The sequence below is a fragment of the Chlamydotis macqueenii genome, chromosome 11, assembly GCF_036417535.1.
Source record: "Chlamydotis macqueenii isolate bChlMac1 chromosome 11, bChlMac1.mat, whole genome shotgun sequence".
NCBI classification, from domain to species: Eukaryota; Metazoa; Chordata; class Aves; order Otidiformes; family Otididae; genus Chlamydotis; species Chlamydotis macqueenii.
This window is the reverse complement of record NC_141566.1, coordinates 15,232,292-15,250,071: the sequence shown is the minus strand read 5'-3', so window position 1 is coordinate 15,250,071 and position 17,780 is coordinate 15,232,292. Positions and strand designations below refer to the sequence as shown.

At 38.3% G+C, this 17,780-nt stretch overlaps 1 protein-coding gene across 2 annotated transcripts in view; it reads left to right on the top strand.

The window, feature by feature from the left end:
* The window catches only part of MAP7D3 (MAP7 domain containing 3), a 47,011-nt gene that overhangs the window by 14,264 nt on the left and 14,967 nt on the right, over positions 1 to 17,780 (top strand). For both annotated transcript variants that reach the window (XM_086756090.1, XM_086756089.1), the window contains exons 2-10: positions 549 to 650; positions 1,463 to 1,543; positions 2,964 to 3,127; positions 5,956 to 6,070; positions 7,026 to 7,058; positions 12,002 to 12,103; positions 14,540 to 14,638; positions 15,046 to 15,144; positions 16,233 to 16,358. In XM_086756090.1, coding sequence (XP_086612216.1) covers positions 549 to 650; positions 1,463 to 1,543; positions 2,964 to 3,127; positions 5,956 to 6,070; positions 7,026 to 7,058; positions 12,002 to 12,103; positions 14,540 to 14,638; positions 15,046 to 15,144; positions 16,233 to 16,358 — 921 coding nt within the window. The remainder of the gene's footprint in view (positions 1 to 548; positions 651 to 1,462; positions 1,544 to 2,963; positions 3,128 to 5,955; positions 6,071 to 7,025; positions 7,059 to 12,001; positions 12,104 to 14,539; positions 14,639 to 15,045; positions 15,145 to 16,232; positions 16,359 to 17,780) is intronic.

Below are 17,780 nucleotides of genomic sequence, written 5' to 3'. Positions count from 1 at the left end.
TTTATAATTAAAATTTATTTTTGAAGATCCAGTTTTAGAAGTAAAGCCTCCCTTAATGGTTTATTTCATGCAGCTAATCCACTCTCTGTTTCACGTCATGAAATAATGAAAGGTCTTCAGGAATCTTTCCCTGCTTGAGTCTCATCAGGACGTGATTCTGCCAGTGCTAATCAACTATTACGTGTATGTGTTTAGCCCACAAATAGCAAGGAGTAGCAAAGAGTTCTTGTTATTAAGTGTAAGTCAGACTCGTAACTTTGCAAAATATTGGTTTTCTTCTTAGAAAAGTTATTCATAAGTTTGACTTTCGTAAAACTCTGTAGTCACTTGCTACACATTTTAAACATAAGGATTTGTAACTGTTGTTTTTACAAAGAAAAACTGTGCCAGATCTGAAGTCTAATTTGACAAGTTTTTCCTTCTTACAAGTTGAGCAGTCCCAAGTTAGTTATTTAATAAAAGGATCTGCAACCTCAAATAGAGGTTAGATATTTATTTCATCAGCTTTGGTTTTAGAGCTTTTCTTAATGTGGAATTCTTTCTTACAGTTGCTGCAGCCCAAGCCCAAGCAGAAGAAAGAAGAAGCCAAAGTGGCGTCAGCCCTATTGCAGTCCAGACCTCAGTAAATATAAAGACAGCAACTAAACCAGGTATAATTATCGGTCATTATTCTTAATGAAGTACTGGGTTCACAAGGGAGAGTTAGTAGGCAATGAATAAAGCATCTTTTTAAAAGAAGTTTGGTGCTCACTCTTCAGAAGGCGTCAAAGCGTAAAGCACCTGGTAGATGGTTCATCAGTTCCTTGAAGGTCCGATTTTGATGACAGGCTTTTGATCTTGACTTGCTCATAGTTCAGTTGGTGAAGTTCCCTACCTTTTCAGTGGGGTATAACAACAAAGATAAATTATTTTTTTTATGCTCTGTTCAGCTTACCAATTCACTTCTTGCTGAAATTCAAGTTTTTATACCTGCTTAGCCTGCAAACTAGCTATCCTGCAGCACTTTGAGTATGTCATGATGGGTGAACTATCTCTTCTCAGATTGAGTTTTGCTAGATTCATGTAATTCTTGGTCACAGAGATCAATATGTACAAGAACGAGGATCAGAGCTGAGTTTGGAGTAGAGTATGTTCTCACATGTCTGACTTCTGGTCAGGCCTTCTTTTGACTGTACGCATTGGGCCTTTTAATATTGTGTCTGCTTTCTGCTCCACCTATTAAAACTAGTGGATTGGTTGTTGTGAGGAAATGGAAAAGGGAAAAAGGAGGGTATTCCGCTTCCTATGAATTTTTCTGGTGACATCTTTAATATCTATATAGACTGTGCAGTGCTTGGGTGGCATGTGTGTGTCTCAGGAAGTTCCATTATCCTTTTGATAGTAAAGACTTTTGACATTTTTATTTAAATTTCAATGTTCAGAATAACTGATAATTATGTGTCTTCAATTTTTCTTTTGACAGTGATAGATGGTTCCACTCTAAGAACAGAAGAAAGACAAAGACTGGCCAGGGAGCGTAGAGAAGAGCGGGAAAAGCAACATGGTATTTTCATGTTTCATTTAAAATATAATTTCCTAAAATGTTTGTGATAAAGGAATAACTTACTCCCTTACTCGTTGTTCAGTCACTTTTTTGAGATTGCTGGGGACAAGAGGCAAGGTCTGCTGTTGGTCTTGCATCAGTGACCATCTGTGAACCTGAATGGAGAAGTATTAGATTTGGCGAAAACATTGCAGAGATTTTAGCTTCTTGAAGCTGTATATCACTTCTGACCTTCCATTTCCTAGTGACCACCAAGCAAACTTAGCTGATTTCTTACTGAAAGCCTTAACAAAAACACTTCTAAAAGTAAAAGTTTTAACTTAGAACTGCTTCCTGTAGCCCTGAAGACTGAGGGTTGGGGAATGCTGATTCAGGCAAAATTAAAAAAGATTTAGCTAGTTGAATGGCTTGATTGCCTTGAACACTGCTTCCCTTGTTTCCTAGCATGCTGAAATGACTCCTGGGTTGAAGCGTCAGCAGTATATGCTTTATCTCAGCAAGGAATCTGAGACCTAGAGAAAAAGCGTAAAACTCTTGCTCAGCTTTATGCTGTTTGTGACGTGAATCAGTGCATGCATGTGCAGCAAGAGATGAGAGTCACCATATGCCCTGCAGTCCTTGTTCTTGGTCTCACAGCTTGTGAGGAGTGGTGTCTCTCTGGCCTGTTTGTTTCTTAACATAAAAGCAGACACAAGCAACAAGAATGACTGCGTTATCCTAACATAGAGAGAGGAAAGGACTAGGACACATATAAATACAGGAGTATTTTGGGAGCCTTATATGTAGATACTGCCTGTGCATTGTTGGTGTAATTATCTGATCTCTCGGTTCATTTCATCTGTCTAGCCACAGAAAATACTTCCACTGTGCATTCAACCGCTAGCTTTTTGTCACAGGACTTGAAGCTTCCTGTTAAACTGAGCGCAGCTGTTCCTAGGTGGAAGCTGCGGAGAATAGTGACATAACTATTTTGAACTTGGATGCAGTAACTATGGGATTTTCCCATCTTGTCACTCGGTGCTTTGAATCTTTTCATTATATCTTGTTCTAAAAAATGAAAATGGCAACATAGAAAATTCTGCCCTTTGATACTCAACTTCCTACTTACTTAAAAAGACTTGCACTGTTACGATGGCAAGAAAAATCTATGCTTAACGTAGGGTATATGCCTATCCTGCCATTCTTGTCTAGACAGTCAAGTCCAATGGCAGGAGAGGTTCCAATTCCTGCCCAGCCTAGGAACAGAGTTAGACACTTCTGTCATCATGTGCAGTGTTGTCCAGTACTGCAAGCTAATCTTGCTGTATGTTTTAGCTTTTAAGTGGTGATAGTTTTGCTTGGTAGTCTCTTGCCTGTAAGTTGCATTGTAATACCAATTAATAGTTAAGTTTGTTTTTAATTTTTTCTTAAAAATTTACAGCTGCCAAAGAGACGCAAATCCTTGAAAAGGAGAGAAAGGCAAAACTCCAGTATGAAAAACAGTTAGAAGAAAGGCAAAGAAAGCTAAAAGAACTGAAGCAGAAAGAGGAACAACGGAGGGCAGCAGTAGAAGAAAAAAGAAAACAAAAAATAGAGGAGGAAAAGGTACTACACGTCAAAGTTCTGTAGTTTTAAAGACATTCCTATGTTGTTTTCTTACTTACTGTGCTCTGAAGTGGTGTGAAATAGAAAGTTACGGAAATTGTGAATGGATTAGAACATTAAAATATTTTCCACATCTGTACGTGGGGCTATAAAGACACATGCCCTCCTTCCCCATCCCAGGCTTAGCTTTAACTATCCCCGAGGCACTCAGGACTCTAGGAGCTGTGGTTACTGTTTGGCCACTGGTTATTTTCACATGAGAAAAAATACCACCCTGTATTTCTAGATTCCTTTCAGTATACTTTGTAATTCTGTTTGTAAATCAGCGTGGGTGACAGATATTAGACTTTCCTTAATTCTGTGTCATGCTTCCTGGGAGCCTCCTGTGGCTCACATTCTTTAAGTTTTTCTAAATTATGATTTGTTACTGTATGTTGTGCAGTCGAGAGTAGTATCTGTGTAGTTACTGTTTGCTGCTTGGAGCTGTTATTGACTGTTCTAACTTGACTCTTGGCCTTTGCTTTGACTGTACGTGAACCAGTAGAGCAGTATTTGAGTTGCAGAGTTTGTTGCAAGATTGATAGAAGTTGAAAGTAGAAATAAATGTATGAAGTTATGCCATCCCCTTTGAAGACCAGGTCTGCTAGTGCATGTTAAATACGATGCAAATTCTGAAAGGGTTCATTTCCAGAATGTTAGCTGTAAAAGCATGACACGCACATGTGTTTTCATAAGCTGGTTGGAAGAACTTGCTGTGGGTCATTGATGAAGAGCCTGTAAGCCTGGCTGGCTGTTCATTTGGAGTCCAGTCATTGTTGCATTGTTCTAGCAATACATCTCTTTTTGACGGGCACCAATCTACACTGGTGTTTGGTTATCCGTAATCTGCTTCTCGGTGTGTTCAGACTGATATTCCATTTGAACTTCATGGAATAGTTTACATTGCTGAAGAACAAGCAGAAATGTTTGAGTGGGCCTTGATTGCAGTCCAGTGCAGTATATTATCTTTAGGAAACTACTTTTAAGTGAAAAGCATCCCTTACGCTTCAAGAGGTGTTGCCGCTAAGCCCATAGTACATTTAATCACATAATTTTGAGGATGGTGGATATGGGGGTGAATAATCAAGGAAGACAAGGACTAGCCAATGAGTGTTTGATTGTGTTAACCTTGTCTTTAATTGGTCCCTGGAGGAAGATGACCTTGTACATAGACAATTACACATTAAGAATCTGGCAGGTGGGAAAATAGTGTGTACTTGACCTGTAAGCCTTGCTTTCAACCGGAAAGTGAAAACGGATCTTGACTTTTGTACTCTGACATTAGAAAATAATAACTTTTGAAGAAGCTAAGGTATCTTAGGACAGTATTTGCCAGCAAGATACCATCTACACTTGTAAATTTAGTAGATAGAAGTGCATTAAAAAATACCTAGTCTCCAACATTCTTGTTTGGTACTTCAGTCAAGTCTGATTTAGTTAATCACTTTCCTTAGATAAAGTAGAATAAGAAGCATGATAGCAAATACTGTGGAAAGATAAGTGGTTCTTTGCCTAGGAGAGTCTTGAAGACAACTATCCATGGCTAGGGTTGAGATACCTTTATTCTCGCACATATTCAATTATTCCGCACAGCTGTGCTTCTTATTATGTTGATGTCTTGAGCTGATAACTGATTTTCTGTTGTTTGTAAAGTGAAGCCTCTGTCTTTAACTACGACTTTGAAGAATTGCCGCACTGCAGATACCTCCATGGAAATACCATCTGCAGATTACATAATGTCTGGGTACTTTGGCACCTTGGGTAAACTCCAGTTCAGGTTGCTTTGACAGAGGGGAAGCTAAGCTTTATATTTCAAACAAAAACTTTTAGTTTAATCTTTTGTCAGTGAACAAAATCCTTCCTCCCTTCCTTCCAAGTTTACTTTGTTTGTTATACGCTGACTTTGTCAGTTTATGTCGTGAAATGGTGTTGAAAGAAGGTGAAAGTCTTGTGTCCTCAAGAGGGAGAAGTGTTTGGATAATGAGTCCCCTTGGCATCGTACTGCAATGTATCAGCAGTAAATACTGCTTCAAAAGATCACTTGGGATATGACTGTTCCAGAAGAGAAATCATGTGTTGTTGACAAATGTATGAAAACCTGCCTGATTGCGGAGAAGGAACAGTCTAGCATGGTTACAGTTCATCTTTATGCACAAGAGCTAAAGTTTCTCAATTAGTAGTTACTAGTCCTGGAGACAGAAGAGAAAGCTTCTTTCAGTCTTTTTTGTCCTGCCAGCAGTTGAGGTCTGGTGCTGATTGGTCTTTTTTGCACTCATGTCTTACTATTTCTGGTTTCATCATTGTCTCTAGTAATGCCAGTATCTGTTAAGACTTAGGTTAGTGTTTGTATAGCTCTCTGAAAATACAAATAATCTTATACTTGGTATCTAATAATGGAGAATTTTTAGCACCTTTTAGAAATAACTTCAGCATATAAATAGTTTAAAGGGTAAGCAATTATTTTTGCTCAGTTTGGGGGTTCATCCCTGTTTAGAAAGTAACTAGTGCTGTTTACTGAATAGGAAATCTGTTTGGTGGCTATTTTAAGTAAAGAGTAGAATAGATTATCTGTGCTTTAGCTCGAACTAATCATGTTCGCAGTGTTTTGAAACCATTAATTGCCCCTAACATTCTTTGTGAGATAGTTTTTGTAACAAAAGCTTGTTATCAGGCAGTATAGGTGAAACAGATTTTACATCATATTGGGAAAAAAGATACCTATATTGTATCTTCTGGCATAGCTGTGCTTTGTAGTTATAGAGCTTCATAGAGGTGTTGTTTGATGATAGGAGCGATATGAAGCAGTTATGCACCGTACCATGGAACGGAATCAGCGACTGGAAACGCGACAGAAGAGGTGGTCATGGGGAGGGTCTGTAACTCCAGATTCGGAGAGTAAAACAGGTAAGTAGCACCTTTTTCTAGCATGGCTAAAATCACAGAATATTATGTGTGAACACTGGCAGGTGCAGCACTGTTCATAGGAACCTAGGCATCCTTTCCCATCTTGGATCTTACAGCAGGGTCTAACAGTAGCTCTTGGGGAAGGATTCATATATGTACTTGCCCTGAAATGCTGCTCAGACTTAGAGCTATTTTTTTACTTTGGAAGAGCTAGAGAGAAACCACATGGGAAAGGCAACACCTGGCAGCATTGCATTGCCAGCCCCCAACCATCAGGTAGGAGATTTGTAATGTATAATGTGAAAATAATTCTGAGTCCCTCAGATTCAGTACATGTAATGATGTGCTAAGGCTGATGATAAACAGAATAAAAAAATCAAATCCAGTTGTATTGTAATATTCCATCTAAAAGGTTTTAAACACACCCTTAGAGTTACAGAATGCTAACTGATTATTTGAACAACCAGTAATAGATAAGGAGGTGCAGTGAGCAGTGTCCAAGCTGCTTGGAGAATAAGTTCTATTCTAGGTTAAGTGATGCATTTTAACGCTCTTTAATTTGAGCTCAGATTGTTTCCTATTTCACGCAATTAACTGTTTCTGCTTCAGACCAGCAGAAGTCAGGATTGCAGTGGAAGGGATCCTTTCAGGAACTACCTAACTGGAAGACCACGTCAGTAACAAACTTAACATAAGTTATTGTTCAGGAATAAAATGAAACAAAATTGCTGCAATTCAGCCTGTCTTCTGAATGGGTGGAATTATACAGGGTGTGTTTTAGTAATGTCTTACTTTGTCAACTTGAGTGTTGACTTTAAGTGTTTATTTATGATATGTTTGAAAGTGTTTTGATACAAATTATCATTAAAATATCCAGCTTCTCCATTTTTTTATTAACTTGCATTATTTGCTGTTTGACCTTGTAACTTAGCTTGCAAACCTTCTTCTTCTACAGAACAACAGACCACAGATGAAGGTGGAACTGGTGGTATTGATTTCTAAAATGTTCTTTCTCTGTTTTACACTCCTACTAACCTTTTAAACTTGAGTTCTTTTTTTCTCTGAAACTAAGGAAAACCATCTTCTTAGAGATCTTTTCCTGGATCTTGGCTAGCTGTGGAACAAATGGGATCCCTAAGTAGAAAGCAGCCCCCTATGTTTTTAACTATCCCTCCCAGCTAATTAAACTACAGCTTAAGTTATGGCATCCTGAGGGAATTTTCAGGGAAAGAATATGTGCATTTGGGCTTTTAAAGACAACTGGATACAGCGTGGGGGAGGATAAATTCTTAGTGGTGTGTGCTTGAATATAAATTAGTTCAGTAGTCTTAGCTTTTTTGTTTTTTTTTTTCCCCTAAGTGGAAAGTTCTCTGTATAGTTCTCTGAAAGGGCAATTTCAAACTCTTTCATTGTTTCCTAATTTGCAAATAGTACATGGTAGGGCTTGGTTTGTTTTCTTTTTGCTTTGTTTTACTAGCAATTGAAGTAACATTTACAAAATCAAATGATATTTTGCTGAAACTTTGTGAAGGGAATGAGTTCTTCGCAGTTTGATACTTTTTTTTCCATGAAGGGTTTTGCAAAATCAGATCTTTCCAATTATCTAAACATAATTCTATATATAAATATGTTTTCATTGGATTTCTGGCACTTGCCAGTGCATAGACTGAGCCATTCATAGAAATGCTTTGGATCACTCATACATTTGTCAAGGCTATATGTTTAAAAAAGCAGAATTATTTCTCGTAGCTAGTTTAAGATGATAGCTCTCAGCTGAGACCCAGCTGAATCTGAATTCTGAAAATTTGTGCATGCTCCCAGCATTACTAATTCAGTACAGCTGTCTCTTAATGCTGACAATACGAGACTTGAAAATGCAATGAAAGTCTGACTGAGTATGATTTAACTACTGTGGCTTGCTCTGGCAACACAGCAGAAGCATGTGTATTTTATTTAATTTCTCTATTCCCTTTCTCTGCACAGCATGAATCTTTAATTTTCTTCAAAATTAGCCAGTTTGACTGGATTGGTTTACCTGTTTAACATGTGTTCTTGGACGCATATATAAATCCAATTACTGTATTCCACTTTACCAAATGCCGTTCAACCTTGAGACTAGGAAATCACGTTTGCCATACGTGTTTAGGAAAGCACTATTTTTTCTCCTCCATTCTTTTTTACCTTACCTAATTGTAAAGCTAAACTTCATAACAAACATAAAACAACATCCTTTGCCCTCTCCTAGTTTATGCGAGGAAATGAGTATTGTCTGTCCTTTTGGTCGTGGAGGAAGATCTTCAGTGCTGCTGAAGCACATTAAAAATAAAGTGTCTTCCAACAAACATACTGCTGATGTAAAATTAGGCACTTAAGCTGTACCATCATAAAGTAACAACAGGAGCAGATATGTTCAGCTACAGTAGATCAATTTGGATAACTTGGCACCAATTTTGAAAAAATTGGCTGTGGCGATAAACAGATATTGCAGAGTTTGACTAAGACACTTGCTCATCTACAGTTTTAAATTTATGTTTGATTTTACATTGAGGTTTCAAATGTACCTCTCTCCTACCTGGGCTGGATAGCGTGAAATCATTATTGCATTCACACTTCTCATATTTATTCCCATTTCAGGATCATTTTTAGCTTTTTATCTTCCTGGGAGCTCCTCACTTAATTGTTATTTATTTTGTACACAAGCCATCTAGGATTCTTAGGTCCAGCCAGCTTTTTTCCTTTTTTTTTTTTTTTTTTTTTTTTAACTCTGAAAAATGATACCACATGAACTCTGCTACATTACATCACTGTGGTTGAGTAGTGCACCTTCTCTAACAGCACAGCTAGAGCAAATGTCAAAATGTCAATGCAATATTATTTTTCCACCGTCAGATTCTGTGGCAAATTTGGGATTAAAGGCTCCATTTCTTAAAATGAAAACCATTGGGGAAACAGATTTCAAATATTCTTTACCTTATTTTAGTCCTAAAGGCTTTCTTGTTTATTATATTGCTGTGCAAAAAATACAGAATCAGACATGTTCTTCCATGTACTGGCTGTGTCAACAGCGGTATTTAGGAACATTGACTGGTAAAGCAGCACTTGTGGGTGACAGACGTAGCGTGCTATGGGAAGTAAATTCCATGTAGTGGAACATTTCACCAACCATCAGCCCCTCTGTATCACGTACAGAATGTGATTCATTGAGACTGCACCAAATACCCTGCTGATGGCCTGAAATTTAAAAATTTATAAAAGCCCTGGGGTCAAATATTACATTATTACATTCTCTGCCAAGAAAAATGGCAAAGCTGTGTAATAAAGCATCATTGATGACAGAGTCCGTGCAAATGAGGGAGGTTTAGTGATGACTGTGAAGCAAAACTGGACATTCAGGTGCATCTGTAGTGGAGACGTGTGCTATTAGAATAGAAATTGGGCTGCTGGAGTCTCTCCTTTCTAAATAAAGAGCTTCCTTGTCCTAGTAGAAATTTGGAAGGAACTAGGAGGCGGTTAATCTTATTTTATTTAGCCTGATTTTATCCAGCCTCAGATAGGCCGTGCTCCAGCACCCTCTCTCAGTGAAACTCAGAAGCTAGGTTGAGAGCTGCTCTCTCTAATGACGGTTTAGTGACCGTGTTTCCCAGCTCCTTACCCAGTTGTAAGCTTTGCTGCATGGCAGTCATACACTTTATTTGGCTTATTCCGTTTGTTTTCCCCTTTCCATTAAAAACAATACAGACATTTGGTATTGCAGGGGACTGTGCTATATGCTTCTTCCATTTAGAATGCCGTGATATAAGTAAGTTAACTTTCCCCCGGGAATACAAAAGAGTAGTTTACCTATGTAACCTTACTCGAGAGTATCCTGTCTGGCTTTTAAAGCTTTTTTCCTAGTGAATTGTCCAAATCTTTCAGGTTTGCAGAAGCTGTCTTATGATTGAGGAAAGGAAAAGTTGAGGCCATCTGGTCTATATTTACAAATGTATTGATGAAAAAAGCGTTGACTTCTTAAGATCTTAAAATTTTCTGGAAAAAGAAAACACAGATATCTCTGAGTGCCCTTTACCAGTTAGATTTTTTTCAGTGAAGGCATCAGTTGGGATATTAACGCATGCCTTCACCACTGATCTCTGTTTCCCTGTAAAATAGAAACTGTTATTAGGGGTTTTTTTTGTCTGAACAGTCATATATAAACTGTCATTTTTTCTTTTGAGTCTTCTAGTAGAAGTTTCATCCCGTACAGTACAGCCCACCTCTAGGACTTGGAAACTCACTGGAAAAAGATTACTTTGCTCAGTGTAGTTTTCCTCAAGGCAAGGTTTAATTTTCTGCCTTTGGGTCTTAGTAGGTGATAGACCAAATCTCAGATTTCATGCAAGTGCTAATTTGAACAAAGGGAAATTTGTATGGAGCATCTCCACGATGTTTGATGGCTGTTGACTTGCACGCTTGAGCTCCAGACGGAGCCAGGCTTTCTTCTCAAGAGCAGACACTAGGGGGTAGTCTTTCCTCTTGAACACCCTCAAATACCTGAATCGCGAGTTTCCTCGTTTTCATGTATAAAACCTGTAAGGTCTGTTTTAGTTATCCCAGTACTCAGGCTTCATTCATAAAATGCCTTTTTTGTTTTTACGTTGGGAAAGTATCCACTAAGCTCAGATCTTCATTTCTTAGCTAGATTCGATAGATTCCCCCTTTCTCCATTTACCCTGTGGGAACTTTGCTCTTGTTCGCTGTGACGAGAGTTTGCCACTTCTGTAGCTGCAGCTCTAAAATCTGGTTTTCACTTGACATGGGTCAAGTGAAGGCAGGAGGCCCCTGGCTCAGGAAGCCAGGGTTGGGTGCACGTGTCAAAAGGGTGATGCAGAGGCAGGGCTGCCTGTAGGAATCCTTATGTCCTGGCTCTTCCTGTAAGAGCTGCTGTAGCATGCTGGCCAAAGGGAAAAGATGCTGCCTTTGTGGTGGTAGTGCTACTTTTTCCTTTGGTACTTATGCACTAATGAGTTCACATTAATCATCTTTGCTGTCTAATATGCCAGCAAAATCGATTACTTGTGTTTGATGTATAGAACTTCTTGTGTTTATTATGCTGGTCCGTGCTACTCTGTGTGCATTACTGGTTTTTGCTTATTGAGTTTCCATAGCAACAGGTACATGCTTTTCCAAGGCTTTCACACACTGGAGTAGTGTTCATCCTGAAAGTACATTATTTGAAGTTAAAAAGCAAGTATTTATCTGGCTTTGGTAAACTTGAAATTTTGCCATGTGAGATGTGATTTTTATGTGTGTGCATATATGTGTGTATACACATAAAAAATAATTCTTTTTGTGGCAATTTTTTTCAAAGGAGTTAGAAAACTGGTAGGAAATATGAACTCAAGGAAAAAAAAGATTGAAATTTCTAAAATAGTCAGAGCAACCCATGGAAAGTAATTGGAAATAGGAATAGTTTCTTGCCTTGCCTCAGGACTTGCTTTTGTCACTCCAAAAGCATTTGTTTTGCTTTTGTTAACTAGTGATTGAAAAAACTGGTGACCTACCCATGTGGAAGGAACAAAGAAAGACATTATTGTTACTCAGATTTTGTTGTTACTTCTCTGTCTTGCAAGTCCGGCAACAACACACAAACTCAGTAGCCTTTGTCTTTATGTGTTAGGAGCACAGGGTTTAAAAATCACCTGTTTGCATATGTATGCCTAAAATCTTGGCATCATTCCCCTAAAACTAAATACATTTTCTGTGCTCATTACAACCGGTGCTAATTGTATCAAGTCTATTCAAAGTGGGGAAAAAAAAATTCTCTGTTTTTCATTAAGCAAAACTAGAACAGCTTTCAGGATGTAATACTTCCAAAGTTAGCGCGCAGTAATGTGTGAAAAGTTCTTCCACAGGTATGGAAATGAGTTCTAAAGTAACTGCTTCTTTACACAGCCAGCAAGCGGTCTACCTCCACAGCAAACCTCAAACAGACAGAAGCTGTCATGAATAAACGGTTATCGTCATCTGCAGCGCTTTTAAACGCTTCTGATCGAAGTAAGTGTTTGTGTGTTTGCTGGTAGCAGGTGTGCTGTTTAACTGTTACTTAGGGAGGAGACAGGAGGTGGAACGATACTCCTTTTCCTCCCTTGTTCTATAACTCACTTGATGTTTTGATCTCAAATGCATTTCATGCAATTTGTTAATCCAGCTTGACTGTTCAGGGCTTTGACCCAGTTGATGTGATGTCTGTTAGAGGAGAAGAGTAACGGTAAAGATTGCTGTTTTTTTAATTTTTATTTCTGTAATTGTTTTACTAAAGCTGAATCTTGGTGAATGATGATTCACAAATCATTTCACATCACCTTTATGGGTTTGCATGCCTTAAATCACACCCTAAAATTTCAGCAAAATAAAAATAGTACAACAATTAAGTTTGCCTTGTTCTGTTAGATAGCTTCAATCATGTGATTGCCTGTGGGAAGGAAAAAAATCAACATAGTTTTGACATCTTTCTGTTCTGCCAGTCCTGTACTTTATAGACACACATTTTCTTTTTAATTTCAGAATTCTGCCTTAACCAAGTAGAGAAGGATGCATGAAAAAATCTGTACATTTGTGGGAGTTTTTTGAGTGGGAGGAGGTTTTGTTTTGACCTGGAGTTCTGGAATGATGATAGCCATAGCATGCAGCTCTGACATAATTTCCTAGCCCCCTAAAGGAGCGTAAGCTTGGTACTGATACTCAAATTATGCATTTCTTGAACTGTTAGTGCACACCAGTGCTTGCAAGCGTTCTGGGTTACTTACTGTGCCAGTGACTATTAAGGAATAGAAAGTCTAGAAGCCAGCTATTCATTTTACTTTATTAATTTTTTTTAAGGTTTTCTGAGAGTGTTTGCACTCTAGAGATCCTCTATCAATTTCTGTGGCTTCCAGTCTAATTTTGAATTGTGACTTTGGGGTGGATGAAGCTCCTGACTGCAGCATATCATGTTTAAAATGTGCACCACCCAACTAGTCTTAACAAGGATGTAGAGGATGGGATAGATCTCTGGTTTTTAATCTCTAGTAAAACTACATGTGTGAGTCTCCTTTCTGTCTCCCCTGCTCTGCCCCACCCCGAGACATGTAAACTACTTATAGAGAGGAAATGTGAAACAGACCTTACAGAATGTTATGTCAAGGTTATTCTGTAAATCATGACAATCTCCCTTCTCCAAATTAAAAAAAAAAAGATACAAAACACAAGGAATTGTCCTAATCTACGTGTTAAGAAAATAAAAATTATTTGCATGAGCACATATCAGCTTGTCTTAGCCTGAGATTTCCTTGTGAGGAATCTTCCCAGTGTTTCATAGAAGCTTGCCTGTATGCCAAACGTTGGTTTTTTTTTTCCCAAATGATCAGAAGTATGAATAAACTAAGAGCTGTTTAATATGCAAACCAGTTCACCTAGGTGTATGCTGCAGTGTTCTGTCAGTCTACAACCTTTGATCAAATGAGCTGTGCCAGAAGAATTCCAAACATGGGCACAGCTAAGAGTGATTTTGCTGGTTCATGTTGGAAGGTGATGCAGCAGAAAAACTTGTACTCATACACTGTATTTCTGGTAGGGGAATCAGTGAATATATCTATACCGGCACAGCTGCAGGGGCTCTGAGTCACTGGAGACTGCTTGTGATTTCAAATGATACTTATGTATAATGTGTCTGCAGGGTTCAGCTCTGGGTATGAGTCAGAAACAGGGCTGTAAAGTACAAATTAAGCCGCTAACAAAGGAAGTCACTAATTATCAAGTAATTGGGATTGCTTTCAAACTCACTGTCATACCTTGAAATTCTTTGTGAATCCTTGTTCACTTGGGAGGAAAAATTATTGGGTGGCCTGCAATACAAGAAATTTGAACAGGACTCCAGTGATATAGAGGTCGACTGGTTTAGATCACCACAGCAAGTTGGAGCCATTCTGTGCTCTTGATCTGGCGCTGAAGAAGAAATGGCCCTTTGGTAAATGAGGGCTAAATTCAAACGACAGAAAATACAGTCACAGAATTAACCAGTTTACTGCTGTATGTGCCTGGGAAAGTGGGGGAGCGGAATGCGGAATTGAGAGGAAGATGCTTGTCCCTGAATCAGTGGAGTATTTAATCAGCTGAGTTCTGTGTTAATTCTGAGCTGAGCACATTGTTTCTCACTCATATAGAATGGCCATTTAAATTATTTATTTGAAAAGACGTATAAGGATGGCCTTGGTAGGTCGAATAAAAAGTCTGTTGAGACTGGCATCCTGCTCCAGTGATCAGTAACATATAGGAAAATGAGAAATAATGCTTTATATGGAGTAATTCTTCACTGATCCAGTTTTCTTGCTTCTGAAAGATTCATACTGTAAAGTAACTTAATTACTCTTCTGTACCTTAGGGAAGTGGGGCTGGTGTTGGAGGCGACTTTTAGGATTTCAGCGTTATTAATCCATGCGCTTTCACTTCCAGGTACCGCAAAGAGAAGTGCCTCATTAAACAGACTGAATAACAAAGTTCCTCTGCATTCTCAGCAGTCAGCACTCAAAGGTTCACAGGTGGAACAGAAAGGTGCTAGAAACCAGTTTGTTTTGAGAATTGGGAGGCAGTAAATGGGATATTTTAAGTTGAATTTAAGCCATGTCCCAGTTTCATTATAGTTGTTTTTACTCAGGCTTTCACTGCTGTGCGTTTAGTCTATGCACAGTAGCATAAATACTGTTACACACAGTGCAGTGCCAGATACTGGGTAACTGTGTCTGTAAACCAGCCTTATTCCTCTGAAAAGCAGAAGGGTGGGGGGAGAGTACACAAATGGTAGCCAAGCCATTTAGCTCATGAGAAAATAGTGCTTTGTAATGATAGGTTGGTGGTTTTAGCTGATTTCCTGGCAAAAACAAAGCATGGGAATGGCAGTTTAGAAAATCATATATAGAAATATCTTGTTAAAAATAATCTTCCTTACGCTTGGTCTCTAGGAGGAACAGAAAAGAAGAGGAGCACATCTTTGAATAGAATGAGTAGTAAACCCCAATCCTCTCCAGAACTAGAAAAAGTGAAAAAGGAAGAAAAACCAGGTGGTTGTTTCATAAGGCTGAATATTTCTTTTTAAACCTATTCATAGTAAAGTTTGGATAGGCCTGCTCTTGCTAGTTTCCTTTGTTCTTAAATTTTTAGGACTTTTTAATGGCCTTTTAGTTATCCAGTGGTAAAGATAAAATCATAAATGGTAAAAATTAGATTTCTCCCTTTGGACAAAAAATAAATCCTGTAAGAACGACTTTGACTTTGGTAAATGGCACTGTAAGTAGATAGCAGAATGTCTCTGCTTGAGAGAGAGATGTATTTGAAAGCTGATGGGTTTAAATGTAAAATATAGTAAAAATGTCATTGATATGTTAACTTCTCAGTTAAATCTTACCTTTGCTTTTTAAGCTCTCTTTCACTACTCAGTTTAAAGGCAACTTCTCTGTTCCTGCTGGTGGCCTAAACTTCATGCATGCAAATGAAGGAGGAAACCTGTTCTCACTTCAGTCTCTTTTGGTCTGTGCGTTCCCCACTAGGTTACAAATAACCTCTTTTCTAGGAACTCTCCCTAAAGCTGAAGACTAGCAGCTAACTTTTCTAACATATTTTTCCCTTTGACTTAACAATTCTGAAACTTTCCTTTTTAGCAGCTATTGCCAACAGTGGAAATTATATTCTGCTTCAGAATCTTTCCTGTATGGGATGATAATGGGGCTGTCCATGTGGATTTGTATGCGCAATTGATGCCTGATGATAACAGTTTGCTTTGACTTGCAAGTCTTCTGTTTATTGTGTTTATTATGGCTTTCCTGCAATCTAGAGAATATAGCTGTGAAGAGCTAGGTCAAAAACTTTGTATTTTGACTGACTTCAGCATTCATTTCTGTTATATGCACACCAGTCTTTGCACATTAAAATTATTAGTAAGCCAAGGACAAGGAGTGCAACAGAAGAGATTGCAGTGTTTAACCCTTCTGTACTATTAGTTTAGATTTCCCTCTCCATGACTTATGTATTTTTCTTCCAAAACTGTTATGATTTTCAACAATGCTCACGATCCTCCTTTGCTTTGTTCTGCTTGTCTTTTTCATTATACAATTTCATGTTGGATCCTTTTTGATTTGTTCCCATCATTTAGCTCGTCGCTCCCAGCTCAGTCCTCTGGACAGTAGCATAATCAGTCGCCTCCTCGCCCCCACACAAGCCTCCTTAGCTAGGAGTAAAAGTGCTGCTACATTGTCGGCTGATGGACAAGACCCCTCAGGTAACAGGAGGGCAGCAAATCCTGAAAGTTTTATGCAGTTGCTCTTCAAGCAAGAACTTACATGACAGTTGCTAACTATGCTACACTTAAGTATGAATCAGACAGTTGCTCTACAGTTATGTATAATATTACTTATCTTGTATTTTCTTTGGTCAGTGATAACAATTCATATGCAATGTTGCATGTTTACTTTACGAAACCATAGAATAACACTGGCTTTTAAACTCCAGTTGCTCTGGAGAGAACCAGATGCTGGTGTTCATTTTGGGTTTTGGTGGTTTGGTTTTTCTAGTTGACAGAGATCTGCATTTGGGTTTAACCTCAAATGAATCAGAGACTTATTGGTTGGAGAGCAGTGCTAGGAAATTAAAGGAAAAAAAAACTCAAACAAACATAGAATATCAAAGGAGGCTGAAAGGAATAGGTGCAAAGCCTAAATTTCTTTAGGAGGAGAAGCTCCTGTAGGAATGTGATGAAGAGGTTATCTTAATATTAAGTGTAGGGAGCCCTGAGCTGGCTTCATTCAGGCAAATTGTAGAAGTAGAGACATACTAGAAGGAGAAGATATTGTGGAGAAACCCTGGCTGGCTCAGGCAATTTCGTGTTGGTCCAGACTGAGCTGATAAGCCCACACTGTGGCTCAGCTCAGTACTAGCACAGGAATCTCTGCATCCTGGGCAAACCCTAGCTACATCCCACGTGTCTTATAATTGTTACTGGTTATAAGAATGCCCCAACAAATGCATCTCTGGAACCAATGTGGAACCTTTCTCCTCTTTAACCTTACAACTTGCGTTCCCAGTTTTGCTTGTTTTCTCTTGTTATTCCATCTTTGTTTATCTTATTGGTAATGATGACATTTCTACACTGCTCCCCTTGTGTAATAATCAGTTTTTGCTTTTTTGATTTGTAGCCAGTGATCGTGTTTTTGCACACCTATCCATGTGCCACTTTTATTTTACCATGAATATTTCAGTTCATGTCATGTGGGGAAATACTGTCTTTTTCACCGTTACTGACAGCATGTGACTTGTTCACTGTTGCTGAATTAAAGATAACTTTTGCGTTTTTATCAGTTTACCTAAAGGTACTTTCTTCATTTCAGTTGAAAAGTACCTGTGCTTCAGCACAATCTGTGCACAACCAGAATGCAGTTCTCCTTGCACAAATGCTGTAGATATAAAAATAAAATGTATTTTCCGTAAAGTTACAAAATTAAGTGCTGGCATCTGTCACAATTTATACAGACTACAGAAAAATCTAATATCTAGTTACAGAAGTAGATTTTTACATCTATGTATGCTTATCCATCTATGATTATGTTAGTGAAAAAAGTGATTAGAAGATACAATTTCTTTCATAATCTTATGTGTGAAGAGATTGACACTTCAGGTAGGAAAGGTATTTTAGTTTAATAGTTGA